Here is a 27,500-nt window from a genome sequence, read left to right on the forward strand (position 1 = left end):
TACATTGTTGAAAGTGCTCGACAACGACCTGCCAAAAGAAGAATTGTATCTGGTGGCAGAAAAAGTTTGTATCAGAAACTCTATGAGCTGTACCTGGAGGAGTGTGAAAAAGAGCCTGAGTTAAAGGTAGGATGCTTCTATGTATGGGTTGGTTATGGAGATCAAGTCACTTTTTCTTCTAATCCTGATTGCTTTAAGATGCTAACATTATGTTAAATGAAATGCAGAAAGTGCTGACCTTTTTGTATGAAATTGTCTTGCATACAAAATGTTCAGCTTGCTCAAGGTTTCAACAATCAGGACTCCAGGTTTTTGAATCTAGTGAAGAATTTGACTGGACTCAATACCAATTTCTCACCTCTATATTGCTTGAATGAACAATTAACTGTGTGTGTGTGTGTGTGTGTGTGTGTGTGTGTGTGTGTGTGTGTGTGTGTGTGTGTGTGTGTGTGTGTGTGTTATGACGTGAGTGCATGCTTGTGGTGTACAGGTGTGAACTGGTCTCCTCAACTCCACCCAGATGTACATGACGACTTATTGTGCGAGCAGATTCTAGTGTTAAATAATGTAATTACCCCATAGATTTGATTTATGGTGTACTTTGCCTCGTCTTTCAGAATTTGAGAAGAAATGTGAATCTACTGGAGAAGTTGGTGTCCCAGGAGTCGGTACCCTGCCTGGTGGTCAACCTGTATCCGGGCAATGAAGGCTACTCCCTCATGCTCCGCGGCAAGAATGGATCTGGTAGGCCTGATGTGTGCACCGGATCTATGTTCAGGTCAAAGAACGGTTATCAGAACTAAAATCTAGACTAAACCTTGCAGGCGGAGAGATTATTGTGCAACACAAACCGGATTATGGTCAACATTGCCGGTGTCTCTCGTGCACTTTCAGGCGACGAGTGTTCCAGATTTAGAAACGTGAGATTGAGGGGAATCTTTTCACAGCAACTATTGGAATGCGCACCAATAGTCTTGTGTATTTCCACTGATCAGGAACGCGAGATGCAACAGTTATGCGGCTCATCCACTTTGGAGGCATTTGTTGAAAGTAATAGCTGAGAAGATTGTGGGGTGGGCAACCTTTCGACGTTGAAATTAGAGCAGCGCTCGACTCGCTATGCAAATTCCAGGCGTCTGAAGCAAAGCGCTGACGAGGGTAAACAGCAGCTGTGTGTTTCCAGGGAGCTGTCTGTGACTACGTGACGTCCGACGTTATCGAGCCTAGGTAGCACTTCCCTCTCCACCCGCCACTTCTACAGGAGGAAATCTGTCCTGCCAAACAATGTCACACGTGTGTGTCTTCATACTATCTCACACCGAAGGTTCACATCTTATATGAATCAAGAAAATAAACGATGACATGACACCAATCGAGGAAGAATTTCTGACATAAGTAAAGAATCTCGTTTCTCCATCGTGTCACTCACGCACGTGGGTGGAGTTAGGTGGTGTCCGTTCCGACTGCTTGTCTAAACAAGTGGGTGACGTTTGCAGACTCCGAGACGATCCGGCTGCCGTATGAAGAGGCGGAGCTGCTGGAGTACCTGGACTCCGAGGAGCTGCCCCCCATCCTGGTCGACCTGCTGGAGAAGTCCCAGGTAGCACCCACTTCTGGGGGCGTCGTAAAGGACTCTGATGCACCCACAGTCTCCGTCCGATTTAGTGTTGCCTAGGATCGGCTGGTCGTTGGGCTCACTCTGTTTGGATTTCAGCCCCCAATGCCATCCCCCCCCGTATGCATCCCTGAGCGAGATGCTCAATCCCCTACCTGCTCAGTAATGGCAATGTATTTAAAAAACAAATGTTTTGGGGTGCGTTGTGTTGTGTATTGCATCATTCGCACACTGTTTGTCCCTGTTGTTATTGTTTCGTTTTTGGGCCTTCTCTCTTTAGACAATTCAACAGTAGTGGCCACTGTATTTCTTTATGAATTCAATATAGGATATTTAAGTGCACAATGTGTTTAATGGCATTAATGAATCGTGAGATCAGAAGTGTGCATGAGGTTCTCCGTTTACTTTCTGTCGAACTGAATGTGCGTTGCTCACGGCTGGAGGTACTGTGTCACAGGTGAACATCTTCCACTGTGGCTGCGTGATCGTCGAGGTGAGGGACTACCGACAGTCTGGCAGTGCCAAGATGCCCTCCTACCAGAGCAGACACATCCTGCTCAGACCCACTATGCAGGTAAGACCGAGTGGTGCACGCACAGCGTGGGACTCTATAAGGCACAGAAGTGTGTCCAGACCGGGATGTAGTACCAGAAGTGGTGCCTGAAATATGAATATGTTTGTGTTATCTGTGCTTTGACCCGTCTAGACTCTGATCTGTGATGTCCATGCCATGACCAGTGACCACCACAAATGGACACAGGTAAACATGAGTAGATATATCGAATAGAAAAGACGAAGTAGTTGCCGCATAACGTAATGGTGATCTTCAGACTCTTCTAACGTAGTGAAACAAATGAATGACTTTCTGCCTAGGTAATGCTTTAAAACATCCATGGTATTACAATCTAGAGGCATCCTCTGTATGATCTGAAGTGCAATGGTTGTATCCCACTATGTCCTCTTTACGCTCTGAGTGTGTTGCTTGTGTGTGTGTGTGTGTGTGTGTGTGCACGGTGCAGGACGATAAGCTCCAGCTGGAGAGCCAGCTGCTCCTGGCCACGGCGGAGCCCCTGTGCCTGGACCCGTCCATCTCCGTCACCTGCACCGCCAACCGGCTGCTGTACAACAAGCAGAAGATGAACACGCGCTCCATGAAACGGTACCAGAGACACGCGGCCCTGTTAAGGCCAGAGAACCCCCCCCCCCTCCTAGGGTTCTGGGGTCGTCCTGTCCCAGTAGAGCCTCCTCTACTGGGAAAGTAGGCCGAGGTTTAAGTTTCCATCAACACTGTCTTTCACATTTTAAAATTAAAAACAAATTAATTGAAAATCTTTGCGTTATGTTGAAGGCATATGGAGGCCTGTTGTTATGCCTTTTTTTTTTTTTACACACCAACGGACGAATGTGACATTGATCGAAGCGGCACACTGCAGTTTAAATCTGTTTATCTAAGCCTGATTCACTCCTGACCATCGAGAACCTGCTACTCGTTTTAATGTAACTTAGCTTCTGTTGTGTATTTCTGGACATGTGTTTTAACGTGACCCGTCTGGGATGTGTTGTGTTTTCAAAGTACCCTCGTTATGGTGGCAGACTTCTGCACATGCAAGACATTTGCAAAAACGAACCATTACGTTTTTTCTATTTTCCTCTATTTAATCTTCTGTGTGTGTGTGTGTGTTGTGCACGCGCGTTTGTGTGTGTGTGTGTGCAGGTGTTTCAAGAGGCACTCGCGCGCGTCGCTCAACAGACAGCAGGAACTGTCTCACCTGCCGACCCCACCCCAGCTGCGTCTCTATGACTACCTGCAGCGGCGGAAGGAGAGGCGCCCGGCCCCCGCCATCGACCTCAAGATCTCCAAGACTGGAAACGTGAGAACACACACACACAGACACGCACACGGATACACACACCCCAGAATCCACGCACGCACACAGGCGCGGATACAAACACACGCGCGGATACAAACACTCACACACGCCGATACAAACACTCACACACGCCAAGAATCCCATACGCATGTACACTAACTAATACGCGTTCACACACATACACCCACGCAGAAAAACGTGAACACAAACACAGAAAACACACACACTCGCACAAACACACAGGCTCACACGGACGGACGAACGCACACACACAAACTTGTACACGCACACATGCATGCAGTAATGCCTGGATTTGATCGTTTTATAACTTTCTTTCTTCAAATTATATTTGTATATTAATCAAATGTGTGTGCGTGCGGGTATCCACCTATTGATCTTTGTTTGTTGATCTTGCTCTCTCTCTCTTGCTCTACCCCCTCCATGTGATTTTCATTTCAAGTGTGTGGACATGTGGAAACAGAACAGCTGCCAGCTGACTGTACCCAGGGAAATAGATGTACGTAAGACACACCACACACGACGCACAACGCAACACAAAGATCACCCTGAAATCAGTCTCTCCCGGTTGCAATTTCTGTTTATGTCTTGGCTCGTGCTGGGCGAGGTCACTCGATACTGTTTGCATGCGGAGAGCCAACACCTGACAAAAATCCACATCCACGCGGACCCAGAATGTGTAACCTGAGGTAGAACATAGAGTGTTGAGCGGCTCCACCAAGCCCCTGCTTCCATCACGGTACGTTGTGTTACTCCTCACTGATGGCCGGCGGCTTGGCGTCTTCCCTCTGAAGGTGGAGAAGTACGCTGTGGTAGAGAGGTCCCTGCAGCTGGAGGACCCCCAGCCTGTGGTCATCTGGCCCGCCGAGGTAGGTCCACGCAGCAGACACGGCCGTCACTGGCTCACAGACCCAGTGGGATCCGACCTCACCAGTTCACTGTGAGGCCGGCCACAAATAACTGAATTTATTATGATAAAATAAATACATAGGGAATCACGTTCAACATCACACATCAACCTTAAGGTTAAAGGTGGAGGGATTTGTATATATTAAAGGTGTGGCTATGCCAATGCACCATTTTAATTGGTCGGGAGTGAGCCGGGAGCCGGGATCCATCGGTTATTACTGGGGTTAGGGTTAGGGTTAGTCATTCGCAATGAGAATATGCATTTTGTGCTGAACACGCTGGCGTCTGTATGAACCAATTTGGATTGTAGACAGCTCCCGGGTCATTCCCGGGTCATGCAAACAAGTTTAAGAACAATAAGGAAGGCCTTACTTTGTGTTGTTTCAAAATCGGGCTCTCTTATGCCATTGTCTGCCCTCTCTCTTTAAAACTGTCAAAACATTCATACCACTCCTTCACTTTGGAATTCACGCTAGGCAACTAGATGAAATAAGTACAGAGGATTCTCAGGAGAGAGGATGGTAACCAGCTGTTGTTTCGCACATTTTCTTTTTGTGAAAAAAAGAATATATATATATTTCCAGCAGATTGCTCTACCAAACAGGAAGTTAAAGTCTTAAAACGTGTGTTGAATCTAATGTGTTTCCACTTTGCTGTAATCAGTGTTGTGAAAGACTTGGCCGCAGTGGTCTCACCTGTTGCAAGTTAGGTTATGAAACACGTTAGCTTAGTGGTCTAACCTTTAATGGTGGTATAACCTGTAACAAGTTGGGTTATGTAACAGGTTAGGTTATGTAAAACATTAGGTTGTTGGTATAACTTGTAACAGTTAAGGTTGGTGATATAACCTTTGTGATAGGGCTGCTCGATTATGGGAAAAAAACAATTATTTTTTTGAGTTTGAAAACATGATATAGGTATTTATTGCAGCATGTCTCTATCAAAAACACTTTTTAACTGAGAACTTAGAAATTTCGCCTTTAAAAAAATACACAAAATGGTCCAAAAGAAAATGCTCAAATCTAAAATAACGTACGGCTATGTAGCCAGCTAACTCGATTTTGCTCATTCTGTGATCGTTTGACGCTAAAAATCGAAATCCGATGAATCGCCCAGCCCTACTTTGTGACCCGTTGCTATCGCAGGAGGTGATGGACGACTACACGTTTGAATGTGAGGTGGGGGGCCAGGCCCAGAGGACCACGGTCTCCATCTTCCAGTCGATGGGAGACCCGCTGGTCTACGGCAAGATCTACTGTGCCAAAGAACCAAAGACCGAGGACGACTCCTCGGACCTTAAGCTCATCCACCCACCGTAAGAACCAGTCGGCCCGCGGGGGGGGGGGGGGGGGGGGGGGGGGGGGCGTGCTGCCTTCCCCACAGACGTTGGCCTGGGGACGTCGGCCTGGGGACGTCGGCCTGGGGACGTCGGCCTGGGGACGTCGGCCTGGGGACGTCGGCCTGGGGGGACGTCGGCCTGGGGACGTCGGCCTGGGGACGTCGGCCTGGGGACGTCGGCCTGGGGACGTTGGCCTGGGGACGGTGCATGTGTTTGCGTCTCCTGCACTGTGTGATTCCGTACGCGTGTTTGCGTGTCAGTGAGAATGTGCGTCTCTTTGACTAGCACGTCAGATTGGGTTGTGGAGTGTTTAGGGCTGCAACTGATGACAGTCGCTTTAATCTGACTCGGAATCTTTTCGATTGATCAAGCATTTCAGAAAATGGCATCTGAAGTTACCAGAGTCTTAAGGGATGTCTTAAATGGACTCGCTTTATCTGGCGAGCAGCCAAGACAAACTGAATTGAACCGCAGTATTAAGCAGAACATTTTATTTTGTTTATTATTTGTACTTGATTGCTGAATAAATATACGGTTAATGGTTCATCAAAATATTATTTGATTACATCTCAGTTGAACTACTCATCTATTTATCGACTTTGTGGCCGCCCTTGGTTTACAGTGCATATAAATGGATGGTGTATGTTTTAATGCACTGAATTTGTGTACCTATTGTGCAAGTTTTATTTATGGCCTCTAACTTGTTCCTTTTCTGGCTTTCAGTTTCCTCATAGGCTCAAAGATTGATGCAGACCGGTGAGTTACTTTACAAAAAAATAGACTCTGGTTTTCATGATAAAAAAAAGTACACAATGAAGGACTATCGACGCGGCATTATTGTGTGTGTGTGTGTGTGTGTGTGTGTGTGTGTGTGTGTGTGTGTGTGTGTGTGTGTGTGTGTGTGTGTGTGTGTGTGTGTGTGTGTGTGTGTGTGTGTGTGTGTGTGTGTGTGTGTGTGTGTGTGTGTGTGTGTGTGTGTGTGTCTGTGTGTGTGTGTGTGTGTCTCCACAGCTTCCTCACGCAGTACAAAGGAGTGTACGAGAAAGATGTCAAGTGTGCGGTGAAGATGTCCCATAGCTCGGTCAGCTTGGCCCCTCCCTCTCCCAGCAAGGACACAGAGGTGAGTCTGGACCCACCCACATGGCTCCTAAGGACTGAGCCATCACTGGTTTCTGGCCAGGGCGATGCCAATGCTAGACTCTTCTATAGCTCTCTCACCACAGTGCTGCCTGTACTGTGGATAGAGATAGGGCAACACTTTGACTGAACCGAAGAAAGTATCAATGTTTGGGTCCTGTGAGGAGAAACCTTCAGCCGGTGTCAAAATTATTACCTTCCAAATCGGATAGTGCCTTTGGAAAAAGTGACTGGAGTTGCAAGTTTGAAACTGTTAACTTAATTTAAACTCGCTACTCGGGATACTTTCCAGTCGTAGACGTCGTCTCTTGACTCCGACTTTATTAACGCGTCTCAAGTTGCTAATCGACTTAAAGAATCAGACTGTAAACAACGACGTCATGGATATCCGCTGGCTACTCCGGCAGACCCAAAAACTCTGTCGCCAGACGATAGCCGACGGGCCCTGAGATTGATTCAGCTCTGTCTGACTCCAGCTGTGGGAATGAGTAACAAACTGTTATTGCTCCTGCAGGGAGACGGCCTGTCTGCCATGGTCCAGACGTCGGTCCTGGGTAAAGGGGTGAAGCATCGGCCCCCTCCAATCAAACTACCGTCAGGAACCAGCAGCAGCACCTCAGGTACGGCCCTCACCTGGCCATGGTCCGATCACCTGGCCCAGGTACAAACACCTGGCCCAGGTACAAACACCTGGCCCAGGTACAAACACCTGGCCCAGGTACAAACACCTGGCCCAGGTACAAACACCTGGCCCAGGTACAAACACCTGGCCCAGGTACAAACACCTGGCCCAGGTACAAACACCTGGCCAGGCCATGACCCTAACCTTGCAGGTTTAACCCTTAACCTGGCCCAGGTATTACCCTCACCTGGCCCAGGTACAACCCTCACCTGGCCCAGGTATGATCACCTGGCCCAGGTATGATCACCTGGCCCAGGTATGATCACCTGGCCCAGGTATAACCCTCACCTGGCCCAAGTACGACCCTCACCTGGCCCAGGTATGATCACCTGACTAGTGCAATAAACGGTCTTGGGTCTGACCATGAATTGCCTGTTTATAACCTAGTGGCCAAGTTTTGTTTATGTTCCTGTTAATGGATCTCTTTATTTGATTTGACCAAATCCATGTCCAAGCATCGGGTCCAGTTAGCTACGGTCGCACAGACCAGATACGTTTTATTACCCTTTCAGACGCTTTTATCAGACTTTCAGCCCAGTGCTCGCAACAAACGGCATTTCAGAAAACGGGAGGCAGACACTACGGCTGCGTCTCCAATTATTCTACGATTGCCGGGATTGTGTGTCATTTGCAGGCTTTTATTTGGAAACAGAGCTTGTTGGCCTCAGCCTGGCCAGACCGGGGAATTGATCGAAGATGACCGTGATCAGCGATGATTATGGTTTAGAATTTTAGTACTGTTTCGTTAATACAAAGTGATCCTGTTCTGGATGTACTTGGCTCACTGGAGGTCCTTCTGTCGCTGCGTGTCTCCTCAGGTAACCTCTACAGCCCCCAGGCCACGAGCGGCCTCCTCAAGTGCCCCACGCCGCCTCCGGTCAAGAACCAGTCTCTCACCAGGAAGCACTCCCTGGAGCTGGGTCAGATGGGCCTGCTGTCCCCCGCCGCCCTCTCCCCCATGGCCTCCACCCAGAGTGAGCAGCCGTGTGTGTGTGTGTGTGTGTGTGTGTGTGTGTGTGTGTGTGTGTGTGTGTGTGTGTGTGTGTGTGTGTGTGTGTGTGTGTGTGTGTGTGTGTGTGTGTGTGTGTGTGTGTGTGTGTGTGTGTGAGAGAGTGTGTTAAAGTCTGGCGTGGGTGTGTGTTAAAGTCTGGCGTGTGCGTGTTAAAGTCTGGCGTGTGTGTGTGTGCGTGTTCATCAGTGTCTGATGTGTGTGTGTGTGTGTGTGTGTTCATCAGTGTCCATTATGTGTGTGTGTGTGTCTTTTGGTTTCTATTTGATCGATTGCTGTTAGTTAAGCGCGGTCACGACTCCACACATGGGCTCTGTCGTCGAGGGATAATAAAAAGCATTCCAGAGTTCCTCAGCCACTCTTGTGTTTTTTTATTTTGTGTTTCCTTTTAACACGTCGACATGAATCTAAAGCCAGCGAAACGCTAACGAAATCCAACTGTTTGACCGCTTGCAATTAGCACCGGCGTAGTTCTGTGTTTTTATCGCAACCGAACGCATCTGTCAAACAAAACCAAGCAGAACCAGGCCGACGTCACTCACCGTAGCCAGGGCCAGGGCCCGGCCCCCGTGAAGCCCCGGGGCGGAACGTACCGGGGCGGGTCCCATCTGACCCGGTGCGCCTCTCCACCTCCGTAGGTGGTTCAGGAGTTCAGGAGGTCCTGCGGGCAGCTTCCCCGCTGGGAGAGCCTTTTGGAAACAAAGTAAGGATTTAATGAAGGCAGCGCGCTGTTTGAAGTTCCACAGTTCTGTTCCTCGTCTGTGCACAGATGGACGGCCCGCACGGAATCCGTACACACTAGTAATCAGAGATAGGAGAGGAAGGAGGAAACAAATGTCTAGGCTCTGAAATCTCTCCCACTAACAGAGCGGCCTGGGACACCGCAGGCCTGCGGTCGATCCGGTTACGTCCTTTCTCTAAACCCGGCTGATTAGCAGCCGAACCCCATGGGTCTAGAGATGTGTCTGATCTACTCTCAATCTCCCTCCAGGAAAAATGCGGCGTTATTTGTGATTGTTGCTGCCAAAACTCTGTGATTATGCGGCCCGTTTTCTTAAAAAATGCGATGAAATATGCAGCGTATTTATGCAATTTTATGCAGAAAAACTGCGGGAACTTGCGAAAAAATTCAGCTTTTCGATGACGTTCACGTCGCGTGATTACGTCACTTCATAACGTTCCCTTGGCAACAGGGGGAAATGGCTGCTCTTGTGTGAAGTAAACGCACCATTTTTCAACTTTCTGCTAAGATATATGTGACTTTTTTTAAACGAAAATGCGGGTATTATGAAAATCATGCAAGCCCCGCATATTTTGCGCGGAAATCTGCAATTTACGCGGTGAAAGTGCGTCCCCCCGAATGAATATGCAGACTTTGGCAGATTATGCGTTGGATTATGCGATTGCATAATCGTGTTTTTCTGGAGGGACTGCTCAATGCGTTTATTCTCCTTCTCCCCTCTCTCGTCCCCCCCCCCCCCATAACCTGCAGGGTCGGGCACCCCCTCCAAGCCCTCCACCCCCACCAACACCCCCTGCTCCACGCCCCACCCGCTGGACTCCCTGCTGTGCTCCCCCCTCTCCCTGGCCCCGGCGGGCCCCGACCACCCCCAGGGCCTGCTGCCCACCCAGGGCCCGGCCGCCCTGCTGGCCCCCTACGCCCAGCAGCAGCAGCAGCAGCAGCAGCAGCAGCTGGCCCTGAGCCAGTCGCTGCCCGTCATGACCATCCCCCTGCCCTCCATCGCCACGGGGACCACCGCCCCCCCCGTCATGGCGGGCCCGGCCGGCCTCAACTTCATCAACGTGGTGGGCTCCGTCTGGTGAGCGGGGGGGCCGCTGTGACGCACGCTGTCTGTTTCTCTTTCTCTTCTGTTTCTCTCTCTCTCCCCTTTCTTTTTTGAATCTTTTTTTTTTTCTGTTTATTTTTCTTGTTGCGGTTGTTGATGTGTAGCTGTCCTCATGTTCGGTGAGCAGTGTTCCTCTGAGTCATGTGTGTGCGTTGATGTGTGTGTTGATGTGTGTGTGTGTGTGTGTGTGTTTTTTGTGTGTGAGTGCGTGTTGACGTTGATGTGTGTGTGTGTGTGTGTGTGTGTTGATGATTTTTGTGTGTGTGTGAGTGCGTGTTGACGTTGATTTGTGTGTTGACGCTGGTGTGTGTGTGTGTGTGTGCGTGTGCAGCAGTCCACAGACACTAATGACCGGCTCCAACCCCATGCTGGGCCCCAGCCTTAACCTGAGCGGGCTCCTGCCGGCGGGGGGCCTGATGCCCGCCATGCAGTCCACCCAGACCGGTACGCCCCTCAGACCAGCCCTCATGCATCACCGACGTCGGCTGTTCTGCTCGCCGCTGTTTAATGTTTGCCCTTAGCCGTTCTGAAATTAATATTCAATAGATTTTTTTTAAGATATTTTTCGCCATATTGATTCCTTCACTTTGTTCATTCATTTGTTTCTGGGAATCTGCTTTGCTCTGTTGGATTGCTAACGTGTGTGTGTGTGTGTGTGTGTGTGTGTGTGTGTGTGTGTGTGTGTGTGTGTGTGTGTGTGTGTGTGTGTGTGTGTGTGTGTGTGTGTGTGTGTGTGTGTGTGTGTGTGTGTGTGTGTGTGTGTGTGTGTCCCATAGGGAGCCCCTTTGGTCTGAACAGCAACACTGGGTTAGGACCTCTCAACCTGCTGCAGGTGAGTCATCGTCTCTCTCCCGGTCGCCCTGTCTCTGGCTGGAGGCCCCTAGAACCCCCCCCCAGTAGACCACTAGTAAGGGGTGCCATGGTACACCAGCATCTCTCTTTCACCGTGATATGATTACGCAAAAATTGGATCAAACGATGGTATTGAATTATGCTGGCCCAGCCCCGGTTCCCACGCCCGCCCTTCCAGTAAAACATGTCCTGGGGTTTGTTCCAGTTACCATGCTGAGGTTACCCACGTGATGCGTGATCGTTCATCTAAATCGCTTTATTCTCCTTGGATCTCCACTCGTCTCTTCGATCCCATTAAAACCTGGGTCTGATCTACCCCCCCCCCCCCCCCCACACCCTCTCTCCATTGTGTGTGTGTGTGTGTGTGTGTGTGTGTGTGTGTGTGTGTGTGTGTGTGTGTGTCTAGATTCCTACGGGTCCTCTGATCTTTAACTCACTGCAGCAGCAGCAGCTGCTGTCCCAGTTCTCTCCCCAGCAGAGCCAGTCGGCCACTTCCAGTCCCCAGCAGCAGGGGGAGCTGGTGAGACACTGAATTATCTCTCTCTGGGGACAGCTTCATGTCACAGAGAACACACGCCTCTGCCTTTTAACCAAGTGGTGGTGATTTATCATCAAACGTGCGATAGGACAACACTGCACTTTACTGTACTAAGGGTGACGATGAATACAATCATAAATCAACCTTTAAATCAAAGGTTTTCATTTCCTTTTTTAGCTTCTTTCTCTTTCTTCTGGTTTTGGTTATAATGTGACTCTGGTTGTATGAAAGTTATGGTCAATCAAAAATCGATCGAAGGTATACGATGTAAACAATGTGTCCCTTGTTGAGGCTGGGGGAGTTAGGGGGTGCTCAGACCTCAGCCCCCTTCGATGTGTCTGTGCGATGCCGTTTGAGCCTTGTGGCTGTTGCCCTGAAATCCTCGATCACCTTGGCGTGGCCTGACCTTTGCCCTTTGACCTGTGCTGCAGGGTGAACAGGAGCAGAGTTTGGCCAACCAACAAACGGCCGTTCTCAACCTTGGAGTAGGGGGCTTCATGTCTCCACAGGGTGCAGGTAGGACACACGCGCACACACACGCACCAAGCTAACACAAACCACGCAAAGTTTCAGCAACCTGCCATCCGGACAAATCATAAATATGTGATGTTTCAGATATGACTCGTAATCCCCAATGTTCTTGTCATCCGAGTAATCCAGTGAGTTATTGTGTGAACCAGCCCAATGTGGGAAGGCCAGTAGATCAGCTTCCTTGAAGAATATTACGATGACTTTTATTATTTTTATTATGATTATTATATTGGCCGACCAGTCGGTACATCGGGAAACCATTTAGTTTGTTGGGGTCATTGAAAGAGGATGTTTCAAGCGGGGGAGAAGCCCCACTGCTTCTGAACCTTGGAGAGATTGGTCAAAGAGAACAAAGGCGACTATAAACGGAGAGCAGCGAGTTCGAACAGGGCGGAAATCGATGTCTGAAACATTGTACATTGTTCTGTTGTGTTGTTTTGTTTACCTCCCTCTCCACCTCCATCCACCATCTTGCATATCCTCCTCTGCTGCCCCTTCTTCCTCCTCCTTCATCTTCTTCCTCCTTCATCTTCCTCTCTTCACCTTTCCCCCCTTCCTCCCATTTTAACAATGTCTGGTGAATGCCACCATTCCGGTCTTATCCTGTGTCTGACTCTCTTCCTCTCCATCCTCCCTCCCCCCCCATCCCGCTTCAACCTCACCTCCAACTGCTTGGCTCTCTCTCCCCACCCGCCCTCTCCCCCCTCCGTGCGGGGGTGCGCCCCCCTCCCCCCTCAGTGCTGTCCCAGCTGGGCTGTGGGCGTGACAGGTCTAGTTCCCTGCTGGCTCCGCCCAGGCTTCAGCAGCAGCTCCAGCCTCACATCCAAGTAATCCTCCAGAGCACACACCTGTCTGTCTGTAGGGGGACGGGGGGCACACACACGCAGACACGCAGACGGCGCGCATACACTCTTACTCACTCACTCACTCTCAGGCTCATACTCTCTCACACACTAACACACACACACACGCTCTGACTATAAGGCTTATGCTCGCACACAAAGACAAACACTCACTCACGCACTCACTCTCAGGCTCATACTCTCACTCTCTCACACACACACACACACGCTCTAACTATAAGGCTTATGCTCGCACACACAAAGACAAACACTCACTCACTCACAGGCTCATACTCACACTCTCACAAAGACACACGCCCTTGCTCGCACACAAAGACATGGCTGTAGGGACTCTGTGAACAATTAAGCGAGCAAATACTTTAATGTTGAGATCGTTTTTGATAGATATATACAAACATAATGAGACCACCAACACATCTCAACACAACTCTGTCCCTTGGGGAACGCCCTCATTGTGGTTTCGGCTGTCTGTTATTTTCACAAGCTTTGACCAGGAAATTACGTAACGGAATCGGATGATCTCGATCATCCGTTATGCCATCATAGTGTCATGTTTTCTGGGCGTGTCTTATCCACGGGACGCCGCCGCCGCCCCCGTCATCTAATTGGTTATGGTGTGTGCCAATCCGCGCTTGGTGTGGCAATGCTTCCCCTCAACACGGCTGACCTTGCTGCCCACAAGGGTACCGACCCCGAGGTTTACAGAGGAGAATGAGCGACCTCTTCCTGGGCTCTGGGAAAGTCCTTGTCTGCCGTCGCGTCTCCAGGACGGTGATGTTATGGCGGCCCTCTGCAGTCGTCCGCTTGATCCCTTCCCGCGGTGACCTCAGCTGTCCTGCATCACTGCCCCAGAACACCGCCTCTCACCACTCCCAGTCCCTACACCCTACTCTCCTCCCTCTCTCTTTCTCTCGGTCTCTCTTGGTCTCCCTCCCTCTCTCTCACTCGTTCTCTCTCTTTCCCTCGGTCTCCATCTCTATCGTTCGGTCTCTCTCCTGGCTTCAGCGTCTACCACGTCTGCCATCTCCTTCTCACTGCACCTAATTAATCCCTCGACTGTGGGCCATCTCTGTACCACCCCCCAAAACTCTGCTTTTTCTAACCTAACCTGGTGGAGCTTGTAGCAAAGGTCACAGGTCAGGCAGCCAACAGCCCGAGCACCAAACCGTTGCCAACGGCTGTTGGCTGCTACGGACCGCGTGCAGGTGGTTTGAATGTCGGAGCTTGGACTCAAGCCTGGGTTTGATTGAGTCCTCATGCATATGTAAAATGCCCTTTTTTTTTTTTACACAATTAATTTTGCGCACTTAAATAACACACACTTATGCACACACACACACACAGGCTGCTGGCTGCCATTGCTTGCGCTGTGGCTGGGATTTGGCTTACAAACACAGATGGCCACCTTGCACTAAGCATGAGTTAGGAGAATCGATGTTCTACTTCTTAATGCTAAGCTTAAAGATCACATAGAAGAGAGGGTCGAGTCCAGTTTGACCGCCACGGCACCGCTAGATTTATGGGCAGACTAGACCTATTTATTTCCATCATGTTTTTAGCTTAACTCAGAAAATGATCCCGTCTAAATCCCCTGGTGGAATTATTTCACGTTTCCTTAATGTCTTCGTCATGGCTACATTATGTGTAATGAGTTCATGCAACAAAAAAATATATATTAAAAAAAAATCGAGTTGCCAGGGTAACTTGATCCCCCCCCCCCAGTCTAATGGCGTCTTCTCTCCCGTTTCCCCTCGGCAGTTGCAATTCTTGCGGCACCAAATGCAGCAGCGAACGGCTTCGGCGGTGGCGGCGGCGGCCCGCAGGGAGGAGCCGGCGCCGCCGCCGCCGCCGCATACCGCCAACCTGCCAAGAAGTAAGAGGAAGAGGAGCACGCCGCAAGCCATGCCCAAGTGATGATGATGCAATCCCCTCCCCCTCCCGCCCTATCCCCAACCCCAGCCCTGACATCATGAGGACAGACTGATCCAAACCGCGGACCAACAGCCTCGCCGTGGAGACTGGAAGGCGGGGCAGAAAAAAATACGTTTTGCTAAATTTGTATGAATTTATTTCTGCTTTTTTTTTATTTTGTAGCTATTGGAAAAAAAAAAAAGGATTATGTTTGGGAGAGACGGTCGTCGCACGGTGTTAAGGAACCCTTCCCCCCCGTGGTCATGGAGGACGCTAAGGATTTAGCTCTTGTTATGACCACGAGCGGAGGCACTTTGGGGGGCGGGGGGGGGGGGGGGTTCAGCTTCCCTTACAGAAGTGGCTCGACAGACCGGGGTGTCAAGCGTGCGTTTTTTCAGGGGGATCCCGTCCTTCCTCAGTGTGGCCCCCGCCCTCCCATCTCAGCTGCCCCCCCCCCCCCCCCCCCCCCCCCCCCCCCAGGGCAGGAAACGCCCCGAAGCACAGCCCCGCCAACACTAAAGAAAAACAAAAGCCGCCGAGACTCCGCTGCCAAAACGCACGGTTGAGCCATCGCTCCTTTTGATTGGTTCAAAGTGTGGCGCGCGTGTCCCGCTCATGTAATTGAAACGGCGCCGCTTTGAGCCAATCCGAAACAGCCACTGGGATGACGTGTGCTTCAGCCCCTCTGGCAGTGGCCCCTGTGGGATCGACTTGTAACCAGTCTTTCTCATCCTAGTGGTGGTGGTGGTGGGACGAGGGGGGGGGGTCCCCTTTTACCTCTGTAGGTCTACTCTGAGCGCGCCTGGCACGGGGCTCTGGCAGGGACTGGGATCCCAACATGCAACACGGTGTCCCTGCTTTTTGTACAGCACATCCTGACGCCTTTCCTTTTAAACTAGCTCCAGAGCCAAGAGTGTATTCTTACGAGAACGTGCGTGTGTGTGAGAGAGAGAGAGTGTGTGTTTGTGCGTGTCTGTGAGCGAGAGAGATATTTCTGAACACTGAGGAATAATTTTTTTAAACAGTCTTTGTCAGCAGTTTTATTGTTATGGAGAAAAAAATGAATATATATTGACAGTTGAAAAATACAAGTTTTAGATACAAAAAAAAAAAAAAGAAGACTTGCTTTGTGATTCTTTATTTTCCCGACGTGACGCTTTGGGCGACCTTATCGATGAGCTTCCGGATCTCTCTGTGGCGCACCTGCGCTCGGCTGATGCACTCCTGCAGCCTTTCCCCGGAGAGCGACGTCCCACCTGAGATCGGCACAAAACATGAGGGTGTTAGCATTAGCGTAGCCATGAGGGGGCTACGCTAATGCGCGGGACACGAGAGCCAAATTGCTTTCTAGTCCGTCGCCTTTAAATCAGGAAATTTTCTGCTCAATTTTGGCTCACCAATTTTTAAGAATCCGATTTTTAATAGTGATGAAGACCAGTAAACTAATCAAATTAACTCTTAGAACCACCCTCCATCTTGGCTCGCTGTACAATCGGTAAGAAAGGCCATCGCAAAACAGCGTCCGGCCGGTGTTAGCTGTAAAAGGTTGGATGTCTGACCTGGTTTGTGGACCGAGCAGAGGCGCCCGTCTTCGTCCGTGACCACGGTGAGTTGAGCTGTGGACAGTCTCTCCTCCTCGCCCGTGGGGTCCACGATCAGAATGGAGCTACGGCACAAAACGGAGCAGTGTGATCAATGAGGTCATTGACATGAATTATGAAAACTGTTTGAATGAATCCACATAGTGAAGCATCTCAAATGTCTTGCTCTTTTTCTTTCAATAACATGATCCCTGTTCTTCCATCTCTTCTAGCAAGGGAACATGGACACTCAAGTCCTTCAATCTATCTAGCAGAGCAATAGAACAATCAAGTCCTCTACTACTTGGTTTCATCTACAACTAAATCTACCAGGTTCTTATAATTGCTAAAAAAGCTAAAATCTAGTTTTATTGTAATAATACCCAATATTAAAACCATCAAAGAATGTAGTAGGCTTATTGACTGAATCAAAAATGTAGGAAGGAGTGAAAGAGGAGTGGTACTTACTTGTCAAACACGCAGAAGGAGGAGGCTACCGGGTGCCGGTGAATCTGCAGCGGCTTCCTCTTCGTTAAATCCACCTCCGGCAGACTGGTCTCTGCATTCACTGTGACCTCTGGAAGTCGTGCTGCGAGGAGAAAAGTAGAATACAGAAATACAATTATAGATTGAGTCCCGGTAAAGGCTAAACCAAAAGATTAATAAAAAAGTAGTAAGGTGTAACACAATAAAAGACCACCTGTTTATTGTGGCTGCTGTGAGGAGAAAATTAGAATACTGAAATAAAATTATAGATTGAGACCCGGTAGAAACTAAAAAAGGTAATAAAAAAAAGGGGGGTATAACCCAATTAAAGACCACCTGTTTATTATGCAACAAGCATTTCAATCAGTTTCACAAAATGTGAAGTGTACCTACACAATTAAAGAAACACGGGGGACATATTTCCGAAAAGTTAAATCGTAGTGAACAGTTTGCCGAGTTAACGGTGTGTGCGTTACCATTCTTGAGCGCGGCGAGCAGGGCGATTGTGCAAGTGTCCAACAGGTTGCCGTCGTAGTCGAGACACATAAGGTCACAGTACAGCACCCAGCACAGCTGTAAGAGACACCAGAAGGGCCAACGTACATGAACAACGTCATCATCCGCCAGGATCCTGACAAATGCCACAGCACAGGTGATTGGTCTTATTTACCTTTCCACGCTCTATGCACAGGTCCTCGGTCTTCACCACCTCAGAGCTGGAATATAAACGATTGAATGAGCAATGAGCATATGTATTAATAACTGGCCTGGATAAAGCAGTTCAGGTTAGGTCAGGTCCCATCACATGCCACCAGGTGCGAGTGTGATTAGCCTTACAAGCCCTTTTGAAAATCTGCCCCTTCTGACATCGCATGTAGGCGTGTCCACCTAGATGTGTGCTGGATAGATCAGTCTACCAGCCTACCCAGTGGACTGAGGCAAACGTTGCTCATCTATCCAGGTGGCGACGCCCACTTGTGATGTCATAAGAGGCCGATTTTCAATGATGTCATAACGGCTACTCACACTCACACCTGGTGGCATGTCATCGGACCTTTAAAGTCTCAGGCCCCGATTACACGAAGGGAAACCGCAGATATTTCCACACGGTCTGGCCTCTCATTTACACAAAAACAGTTTTTATCCCAGAATACGATCATTTCTAAAAACTCCGGCCAAAGTGGAGATCTCTGAAAACGCCGGTTATGTGTTGTCGTGTCAACGGGGAGAAGCGGGGTTTTAGGTTCTGAAGCGTCACATTATGCGCCAGGAAATGCTTAACGTCATATGAGCGCCCTCTGTTTACAGTTTGTTTGTTACAGGAAGACGCTCGTGTTATTCGTTGTTGTTGATTCTGAGGATTCTGATTGGCTTGCATGGCTTTATCCTTCTCCCTACACTGCCGCGCACAGGTTTGGCATAGTTATAATGGCGCTCGACGGTGTATTTATGCGTTTTGATCTAAACGACAACTTATTTGAAATCGATGTGTGCACAATGTTATTTTTGAAAACGGAGGGGGGGGAAATATTCGTTTCTATAAATACCCTGCTACGTATAAACGTGGCCTCAGAGCCGGGAATGTTAACGATCTAATGAGCCTGTATTAATAACAGGGGCCTGAGGGAAGCGGCTCAGGTGGAAAGTGAGGGAGGGGTGGGACCCGGCACCTTTCAATGATGTCAGCCATGAACTGGCTGGCGGCCTGGGCCTGCTCCCCCGGAGCGCCGGGCCTGAAGCCAGACGAACACAGCGGAGGAAGGTCCACGTTGGGCACTGCAACACAAACACACACACACACACTTTAAATATCTCACAAAGTGTCCCATGAATACAGCTGGAATCTCATGACGGCCGTTCTCCCTCCACCTCGGTCCTCCACCCCCAAGGTAGCCCTGCGTCTATCTACGAAGTCATTTGTATTTTCCATGTTAAAGCAATGTACGGTATACAAATTGATTTAGAAACGTGGTATACAAGTAAAGTATTAGCATTATATTAATCTTGCTTTGCTTGGGCACAGGATAGATCGTGGAGGATGTATACTCCCAAAAAGGCCAAAATGTTCCAGGATCGTTCCAGCCGTGAAGGAGGCTTCATTGAGACGTATCTGGATTCACTGTGCATTTTTCTTTGGATCACACGGTCTCGCTGAATCGTAGTGATAACTCACCGATGTAACCTTTGTTAGGGGCCTCGACCGACGGGTTGGCAAGCTCCTGTGGACGATGAAAGAAACACAACAGTCAATTGTCAAGATTTATTAACAAGCACTGAAACGTGGTTGCATTAGCAAAATGTACCATTTTGATTCCACAGATGACTGTGGTGTTTCCAATCTTAACCAGGGCAGAGCCCTCTGCTGTGGAAATGGATCCTACGGGGGGAGAGAGAGAGAGAGAGAGAGAGGTTAGCATGTTAACAGTAATTGACCCATGTTGTTGAACGTTTTTTACACTAATAAGTTCTCTCACCAATGTTCAGTGTCGTGGTTCGGAATTCGACCAGTTCCCTTCCATCAGGCCGGCAGTTTTCTTTCTGAATAAAAACATACAAGCGTCTGTAAATACCAGAAGCTTAATCGGTTAATTGTTGCATTGTTTCACAACAGCTCCCAGCTAGCTGTATTTTTTTAACCACTTTATTGCATTACAGCGTTGAGGTTTATCAAGGGATTTCGGTGCCACTAACCAGAAAACTTCGGTGGTATTCCAGAGGCTCAGCAGTTCTGAAGTGAATATGAGAAAAGATAACATGCAAGATAATTATTCATCGGTTTTAGTATTAATCCCTAGCCGCAAATTAAATACAATAAATAGAATATCAAGGCTGAATAAAAATCCGATATACAAAACACATCTCAACGAGTGCTGACTGATTAGGGCCTGAAGAGATATCCTTCAGTAACACAATTACTGAAATCCACTTTTGTTGTACAAAAAAGAAAGTAAGTAAGATGGATAATTTTAAGTTCATACAAACAACTAACAGGGTCGGAGCAGGGGGGTACACGTTACTGCCAGGGATTGATCACTGAAATGTGGTCACAACTGTTATAACGCACTGATCACACCTCTACAACGCGGGAGTCGGCAAAGACTCCACTTTAAGATGACCGTAAACCTCATAATAAGTTCCGCTCATAGTTAACATCATCTACAATGTGATAGATCTTATAGCTGTCATGTGTTAAATATTCTTACTTGAACCCAGCCGCCATGATGTTTTGATTAACCACGTGGGTTTGGCTAGGGACGTACGGTAGCCGCACAAGGACAATTAAAGTAAAGACGTAAATAATGAGCGCGAAGGTAGGGCAATTGTTCAATATAAACCCTTTTCGAAAATAAAGAAAAACAATGAATGACTGAAGAAAACGATAAACTTGTTTAAATTTTAAATAAACACCAAAAAACGTAGGTGAACAACAATGAAGCGAATAACGCTATTCCCAACCACTAGATGTCAGTAAACTTGAAACGCAAACTCATAGCAGTCCGTCGGCCACTCACTGATGACGTGGTCCAGAAGACGTGCTACGCTTCCGCCTTACAAGTTGTGTTCGGGTTTGATTGGAAGTGGTGTTGATCCTTTTCCTGAACATGCTCTTCTGAAAGATGATATAATGATGTAATTTTACTTTCAAACATTCCCCCAATCCTGCGCTGAAGCGAAGACCTGCCATCGACAAACCGGATCACAACGTTGAGTGTTGAACCCAACATTACCCTGTCACTTTACCTGCTCATCTGTCAGGGCTTGCTGGGGCATGGATGATGGATTTTCTTTATGATTTACTTCAATGCCTTGTTGCACTAGCAGCGATTGCGGTCATATTAGTAAGTACAACAATGCATGCACATTCCACAATCTGTTAGTAGAACCATTTGTCTTATTATTGCCATTGCCAGTATTGCCATTTCCAGTGTATGCATGACCCTAAGCCATTCATAATATGACATGATTCCTCCGTTTTCAAGGTGTTGGTGCTAGCCCACGTCACGGCCACCGTCGTGGATCTGACCAGACACGAGAAGGAGAAAAGCTTCCCCACGGCCCCGGGTTGGAAAGAGCTCCTTCCCAGCATCCACGACCCGGCCTCCAAGGAGCTGTCAGTCATCGTCCCGGCGTACAATGAGGAGCTCCGAAGTGAGTCCTCCTCTCATGACCATCATGTTACCATCGCTTCAATCTTTATTTTGTTTTGTATCGGGTCGATCTAACTCGCTTGGTCTACGTTTTAGAGTTAAACTGGTGTCTAGCCAGGAGTCCATGTCCATGAAACACAAAGCCGTCAAAGCCACTTCTTCTACTGTGTAGACTATAGGTCACAAAGAAGACCTTTACTTAACATTGCACTAACATGTAGCTGTGAAAAACCGTATAAAAGCAGCATTAGCAATAACTGATTTCAGTTCCTATATTTATTTCCAAATAGGTGTATGTTTACCTTCGGTTAGGCTTTCCTTATCTCTGTTGGATGATGGTGAAATTACCAATCCAGAAAGAAGACTTGACAAAAGAAAAAACAGTTGGATGTGTTTCCGCCCTAAGGCTGTTGAATTGTGGGACAATATGTAATTTTACACCTGTAGTAAACAAAAGGAACTCTGTGTCTCTCTCTCTGTGTGTGTGTGTGTGTGTGTGTGTGTGTGTGTGTGTGTGTGTGTGTGTGTGTGTGTGTGTGTGTGTGTGTGTGTGTGTGTGTGTGTCGTTTCAGTGCCATCGATGCTGGAAGAAGCCATGGATTACCTGGAGAAAAGACGGGTCAGTGATCATGAACTGAAATTAAACCTAACATAACCATCTCAGTACTTTTCTAGCCTTGCTCTTTTATTTACTTCTGTGATGTGCCCCCGTCTATTCTTCTTCTTCATCCTCCGTTACCCTTAATGTCCAGCAGGGGGCAGCATGCAATCAAAAACACTTCCTTGTTTGCTTTCCCTCTACAGAAACGACAGCCTTCCTTCACCTATGAGGTCCTGGTGGTGGATGATGGCAGCTCCGACAGGACCTCAGAGGTAGAACCCCTTTAGAATATAGTAAATCTTTAATGTCCACCAAGGTGGACATCTTTCTTCAGGCTTTCACTGTTGCCTCCTCCTTACTGCAGTGTAAGAAGTTGTGCTATATTTTTGCCATAAATGTTAAGTATGGCTGTCAGAACAGCAATGTGTTATGAGTTCATTCTGATGTCGTTTATGAATATCCAAGGTGTATGTATTGTACTTGATATTTAAAAGTGTCTTCAAATTCATGTGAATTGTCATGTGAAAAGTTTCATTGCAGCACCTTTTATTGGTAGATGTATTTTGATCCGAGAGCTTCACGTGATGTAACGAGAGAGTGGATTTGAAACATGGCTCTATTTGAAACATAGCTGTCTTTTCCGTTTTCAGGTTGCATTCCAGTACACAAACAAGTTTGGTGCGGACAAAGTGCGTGTTCTGACCCTAGTGAAAAACAGGGGCAAAGGAGGAGCAGTCCGAATGGTACGAACTCCAACCGACAACCTTTTACAAGCTACAATCCAAAAAACAATTATATTTATTACTTAGCAAAATAAGAATATTTATATAACTAAAAATATACATTCATAATTTATATATATTACATTTTTTTACCCCCATAACACTTCAATTTTATGGGGGTTTAAAAACATTCATAAATGCTTTGGTTGCCCGAGTGGGAATCAAACCCGTCATCCTAACCCTAACCCTACCAGTGGAGCTAGAGGACCGCTTGAAGCCATCGATGTTTCTTTTGCCTTATTTTCCATGTTTTTAATTAACTTCCTTGTCTGTACTGCGCTTCCAGGGAGCCATGAGCTGCAGGGGCCGGTTGATCCTCATGGCGGACGCAGACGGGGCCACCAAGTTTGCGGACTATGAGAAACTAGAGGTGGCTCTCGAAGCCATCAGCCCCAAACCAGTGGGTGTATTGTTTGATCCCTCATTGTTTTTATTCCCTTGATTTTTGTTTTTTTGTGATCGTTATTTAATTGTATTTTATAATTCATCGAATTAGTTAGTTACACATATACACAACTAAGACAACATACAAGTTTCAACACCCCACTCACCCACCCACAGGTCTTGCCCCCGACAAAGAGAAATTCTGTTATTTGAGCAGCTCAACAAAGTTGTTAAATCGATATGAAAAATAAACAAATAAATACGATTTCACTAATAATAATAAAAACAATAAAAGGAAATTTGGGATGAAAGATGAAAAATAAGTGAGAAAGCAGTAAAGGCAGTAGGCCATGGCCACTCTCCCAACATTCTGTCGATGAAGTAAGACCATAAGTTGATATATTCCCTTGAGTCTTGTTGATTGTGAGTGTTTACGGTTCCTGGTCCTAGCTAGTCATGCCGGTTTTATGCTAAGCGGGTTGTGCTTCCTTTCAGGACAACATGGCCATCACCTGTGGTTCTCGAGCCCATCTGGAGCAGGACTCTGTGGCTGAGGTGAGGGTTGTACCCGATGCCGTACCGTCTTGTCTCCTTCCCCCCCCCACACACCTACTATGTCCCACTAGTCTCTGTGTGAGCCTGCCAAAACGCTAAGTCCCGTACTATTGAACAAACATTGCTGTGTTCTTCTCTCAAACGTTGGAATTCTCTATAAAATTATCTTACCTGGTGATAGCACTTTTTGCCAACATTTGTCACAGCCAATGTAGACAGTTTTTTTTACACAAGGTGGGTTTTATGGCCGGTTGTGTTTACAGACGCTTGACCTGAAACGAGTCCATCAAGTTTTATCAGTAAACAGACCGGGGCCATGCCCCCCCCTATTCTGATCTTAAAAATACCAGTACAAAAATACACATACATGTGTATATGTATTTACCTCTGTTTTTGTAATTTTTTTGTAAATATCTACTACTAATGTCTGCCACTCGTAGATCTACTACCAATGCCTTCCACTCGTAGATCTACTACTAATGCCTTCCACTCGTAGATCTACTACTAATGCCTTCCACTCGTAGATCTACTACTAATGCCTGCCACTCGTAGATCTACTACTAATGCCTTCCACTCGTAGATCTACTACTAATGCCTTCCACTCGTAGATCTACTACTAATGCCTTCCACTCGTAGATCTACTACTAATGCCTTCCACTCGTAGATCTACTACTAATGCCTGCCACTCGTAGATCTACAACTAATGCCTTCCACTCGTAGATCTACTACTAATGCCTTCCACTCTCTCCTCAGCGGTCCATGTTTCGTACCTTCCTGATGTACGGCTTCCACTTCCTGGTCTGGTTCTTCTGTGTCCGAGGAATCAAAGACACGCAGTGTGGCTTCAAGCTCTTCACGCGAGAGGCCGCCCTCAAAACCTTCTCCCTGCTCCACGTGGAGCGCTGGTAGGCTTCACTCACCTCCTCTCAGCTCCCATCTCCTCACCCCTTCTCTCAGCCACTCTCCTCCTCTGACCTCTCCTCTGCTCTCCCCTCCACTCTCCTCTCTCCTCCTCTCCGCATTTCACCTCTCAACTCTCCTCCTTTCACCTCCTCTCTCCTTCTCTCATTTCACCTCCTCTCTCCTTCTCTCATTTCACCTCCACTCTCCTCATTTCACGTCCGCTCTTCTCATTTCACCTCCTCTCTCCTCTCATTTCACCTCCTCATTTCATCTCCACTCTCAATTCACCTCCTCTCATTTCACCTCCTCTCTCCTCCTCTCTTTTCACCTCCTCCTCATTTCACCTCCTCATCTCACCTCCTCTCCACTCCCCTCCTCACACCTCTCCTAATTTCACCTCATTTCACCTCCTCTCTCCTCACGTGTCGACCATGAAGCAGCTCATTGGAGGGTTAGCTGACGCTGAACTGACTCCATCGTTGGTGTTGTTGTTGTTGTTCCGCCACAGGGCTTTTGACGTGGAGCTCTTGTACATCGCTCAGTGCTTTAAGATCCCCATCGGGGAGGTGGCGGTGAACTGGACCGAGATAGAAGGTACGTGATGCTTACTGTCTATATGTTTTAAGATGTTTTCCTGTGGTATATGTGGGAAGAGGGTTTATCGGTTATCTGTTGTATATGTGGGAAGTGGGTTTATTTGTTATCTGTTAATTTGTCTGTTTTGCCTTTTTAAATGTATGAAACCAACTTGACTCTGTGAAAACAATTATCCCCGTGGGGACATTAAAGAGGCTAACTAACTAATGGTGGCTACTGAAGGATGTATACCGGGCAATGTGTAAGGGTCTAATTTCCCCGTTATCATACCAGGGACGACGACTGGGGCTGGATCTCATGTGGGGTTTGTGTGCGGTGGTAGGGGGTGTGACTCATTACCATTAGTAGAGATTCTGGGTTTATAATGAAGTGTTGTGTGGTGGTGTGTGTACAGCCCAGTGCTGTAGTAGCCATCGGCTTTGACAGCCATTTCTCCTGAAAATGTGAGGGAAGACAGAAGGTATTTTCTGCTTGAGCATGCCTTAGATGCCAGCTAGATAGCTAGCTGGTAGCTAGATGCCAAATACCTCTAGCTACAGTGATTCGATGTCCAGAAAAATAAGAACAGCCTGGCTAACAAGGTGAATAGTGGGAGATTGATTTTCTATAATAATAATAATAATAATAAATTGTATTTATAATGCACTTTATATTCAAGAATCTCAAAGTGCTTCAGAGAAAAAAAATACCAAAAAAAACACTATGCACAAAGGACACTGGTTCCATCCCTTTTATTAAAGACAAGGGAAATCTCAGGTAATGTCGCTGACTCATCACCAATGTAATGGTCCCTTTTTATGTGTGTGTGTGTGTGTGTGTGTGTGTGTGTGTGTGTGTGTGTGTGTGTGTGTGTGTGTGTGTGTGTGTGTGTGTGTGTGTGTGTGTGTGTGTGTGTGTGTGTGTGTGTGTGTGTGTGTGTGTGTGTGTGTGTGTGTGTCCAGGCTCCAAGCTGGTACCAGTGTGGAGTTGGCTGCAGATGGGACGCGACCTGGTGTTCATCCGGCTGCGTTACCTCACAGGAGTCTGGAGGCTGGACTCTCCCCGGAAGACGGACTAGCCAATCAGACGAGCCCCTCGCATCCAGCGGCCGCCTTCGATAGGCCAATCAGAACTCGCGATTTGGGTGGGATTTGCCAACGCTTTTGTTCCCCTCCGTGTGTTCTGGATGTTGTCCTCGTGAACGACGCGATCTAGAGTTCCACTCTGGCCTGATCGTTCCCATGGCGATGGCTTGCGGTGGCCACGGTTACGTGCACACTGGTGTTGCCTCTATGTCTCTGACCGTCTTACTGGGTCAGTTATGTTTTATTGCCTGAATAATTTGTAAAACGGGGCCGCTGCTGTAAATAATGAATCTGTTGATTGTCTTTCAATTAAAAAAAAAAATTGGCATATGAGATGAACATTCTCTTTTGTAGTGAAAAGGTTTACTGGGGATACTGAGGCAGTGAGTGCTCGGACAAAAGCACTTGAACCCAAATAAAGAAACCTATTTCGTTTATAGTATTATTTTCTTCTTTCCAATAATTGTATTTGATACATTGTGTTGAATTGACTATAAACTAGAGGGAGTGGGGGGTAATTTCATATCGACTGATGTTAATATCGTATTTTAACCCCAGCTCTCTGCCTGCTTTCTGAAACCCATTAGGCCCCTAGGGCAACATGAAGAGCCCTACCAGCCCGTGGTTGCGCAACCTGTTCGGAGGAAAACGGACGATGTGGCTGCCACGATGAAAAGAGGCATAGCTGACATATTTCGCAGAGATTTTGCGGTAGTTATAGCATGTATTTCGTTTCTATGTTGACGTTTGGAAAAAGGAGAGAGGGAAAAAAAAAAAAAAGGCTTGCACGCGCACGACTGGATGTCTCGGCGCGCGCCGTCGAACCCCATCCTGTTTGTGTCTGGCCATCCGCACGAGACGGACATCTCAGAGGCGGGGAATCTTCCTCGAGCAGAACCTGTTAATGATTTCTACGCAATCCGGAGTTAACGAGGCAAACTTCAAAGAAGTACGATGAGAAATGCGTGCATACCTTTTCACGTTAATAAATATTACCCTTTATTTCCCCTCGCTCGCCGTATAAGCATGTAAATACATTCACCAGGGCTACCTATGTGTGGAACAGTTACATCCCTCAGTCAAATGATTGGCTTAAAGCTGATCTACCTGGGCGTGAACACGTGGCGGGAATGCATAGCTGGAAGTTGTTGTAGTTCATGTTGGAATTATTGTTACGTTCCACGGCAGTTGCTGTAAACTGTGAAAATGTCAAACTTCTAGACTGGCTGTCGCCAGCCAGGCTTGCGTCATTAACTGGACCAGTCACGGCGCTCACAA

At 47.7% G+C, this 27,500-nt stretch overlaps 3 protein-coding genes across 3 annotated transcripts in view; 2 read left to right on the forward strand and 1 right to left on the reverse strand.

Moving 5' to 3' along the window:
- The window catches only part of supt20 (SPT20 homolog, SAGA complex component), a 16,388-nt gene extending 953 nt beyond the window's left edge, over window positions 1-15,435 (forward strand). The window contains exons 3-23 of the mRNA XM_056595422.1: window positions 1-126; window positions 618-744; window positions 1,497-1,600; window positions 2,073-2,189; window positions 2,322-2,375; window positions 2,635-2,774; window positions 3,330-3,486; window positions 3,947-4,003; window positions 4,299-4,373; window positions 5,559-5,728; window positions 6,476-6,508; window positions 6,764-6,872; window positions 7,404-7,509; window positions 8,390-8,545; window positions 10,073-10,400; window positions 10,759-10,871; window positions 11,204-11,259; window positions 11,686-11,799; window positions 12,249-12,333; window positions 13,087-13,175; window positions 14,970-15,435. Coding sequence (XP_056451397.1) covers window positions 1-126; window positions 618-744; window positions 1,497-1,600; window positions 2,073-2,189; window positions 2,322-2,375; window positions 2,635-2,774; window positions 3,330-3,486; window positions 3,947-4,003; window positions 4,299-4,373; window positions 5,559-5,728; window positions 6,476-6,508; window positions 6,764-6,872; window positions 7,404-7,509; window positions 8,390-8,545; window positions 10,073-10,400; window positions 10,759-10,871; window positions 11,204-11,259; window positions 11,686-11,799; window positions 12,249-12,333; window positions 13,087-13,175; window positions 14,970-15,125 — 2,472 coding nt within the window. The 3' untranslated portion in view covers window positions 15,126-15,435. The remainder of the gene's footprint in view (window positions 127-617; window positions 745-1,496; window positions 1,601-2,072; window positions 2,190-2,321; window positions 2,376-2,634; window positions 2,775-3,329; window positions 3,487-3,946; window positions 4,004-4,298; window positions 4,374-5,558; window positions 5,729-6,475; window positions 6,509-6,763; window positions 6,873-7,403; window positions 7,510-8,389; window positions 8,546-10,072; window positions 10,401-10,758; window positions 10,872-11,203; window positions 11,260-11,685; window positions 11,800-12,248; window positions 12,334-13,086; window positions 13,176-14,969) is intronic.
- A 689-nt stretch (window positions 15,436-16,124) lies between these two features.
- exosc8 (exosome component 8) lies at window positions 16,125-20,460 on the reverse strand. The gene is made up of 11 exons (XM_056595630.1): window positions 20,392-20,460; window positions 19,880-19,916; window positions 19,663-19,726; window positions 19,492-19,565; window positions 19,362-19,407; window positions 18,859-18,964; window positions 17,859-17,904; window positions 17,665-17,761; window positions 17,171-17,291; window positions 16,682-16,788; window positions 16,125-16,378 (listed from the first exon to the last, which is right to left on the reverse strand). The coding sequence occupies exons 1-11, from the start codon at window positions 20,406-20,408 to the stop codon at window positions 16,260-16,262; spliced, it is 834 nt and encodes a 277-aa protein (XP_056451605.1). The 5' UTR covers window positions 20,409-20,460; the 3' UTR covers window positions 16,125-16,259.
- Window positions 20,461-20,693: 233 nt separating this feature from the next.
- alg5 (ALG5 dolichyl-phosphate beta-glucosyltransferase) lies at window positions 20,694-26,657 on the forward strand. Its single transcript, XM_056595547.1, has 10 exons — window positions 20,694-21,027; window positions 21,169-21,337; window positions 21,909-21,955; window positions 22,141-22,209; window positions 22,588-22,680; window positions 23,006-23,119; window positions 23,599-23,658; window positions 24,412-24,563; window positions 25,070-25,155; window positions 26,100-26,657. The coding sequence occupies exons 1-10, from the start codon at window positions 20,962-20,964 to the stop codon at window positions 26,213-26,215; spliced, it is 972 nt and encodes a 323-aa protein (XP_056451522.1). The 5' UTR covers window positions 20,694-20,961; the 3' UTR covers window positions 26,216-26,657.
- The last annotated feature ends 843 nt before the right edge of the window (window positions 26,658-27,500 follow it).

The sequence above is a fragment of the Gadus chalcogrammus genome, chromosome 7, assembly GCF_026213295.1.
Source record: "Gadus chalcogrammus isolate NIFS_2021 chromosome 7, NIFS_Gcha_1.0, whole genome shotgun sequence".
NCBI classification, from domain to species: Eukaryota; Metazoa; Chordata; class Actinopteri; order Gadiformes; family Gadidae; genus Gadus; species Gadus chalcogrammus.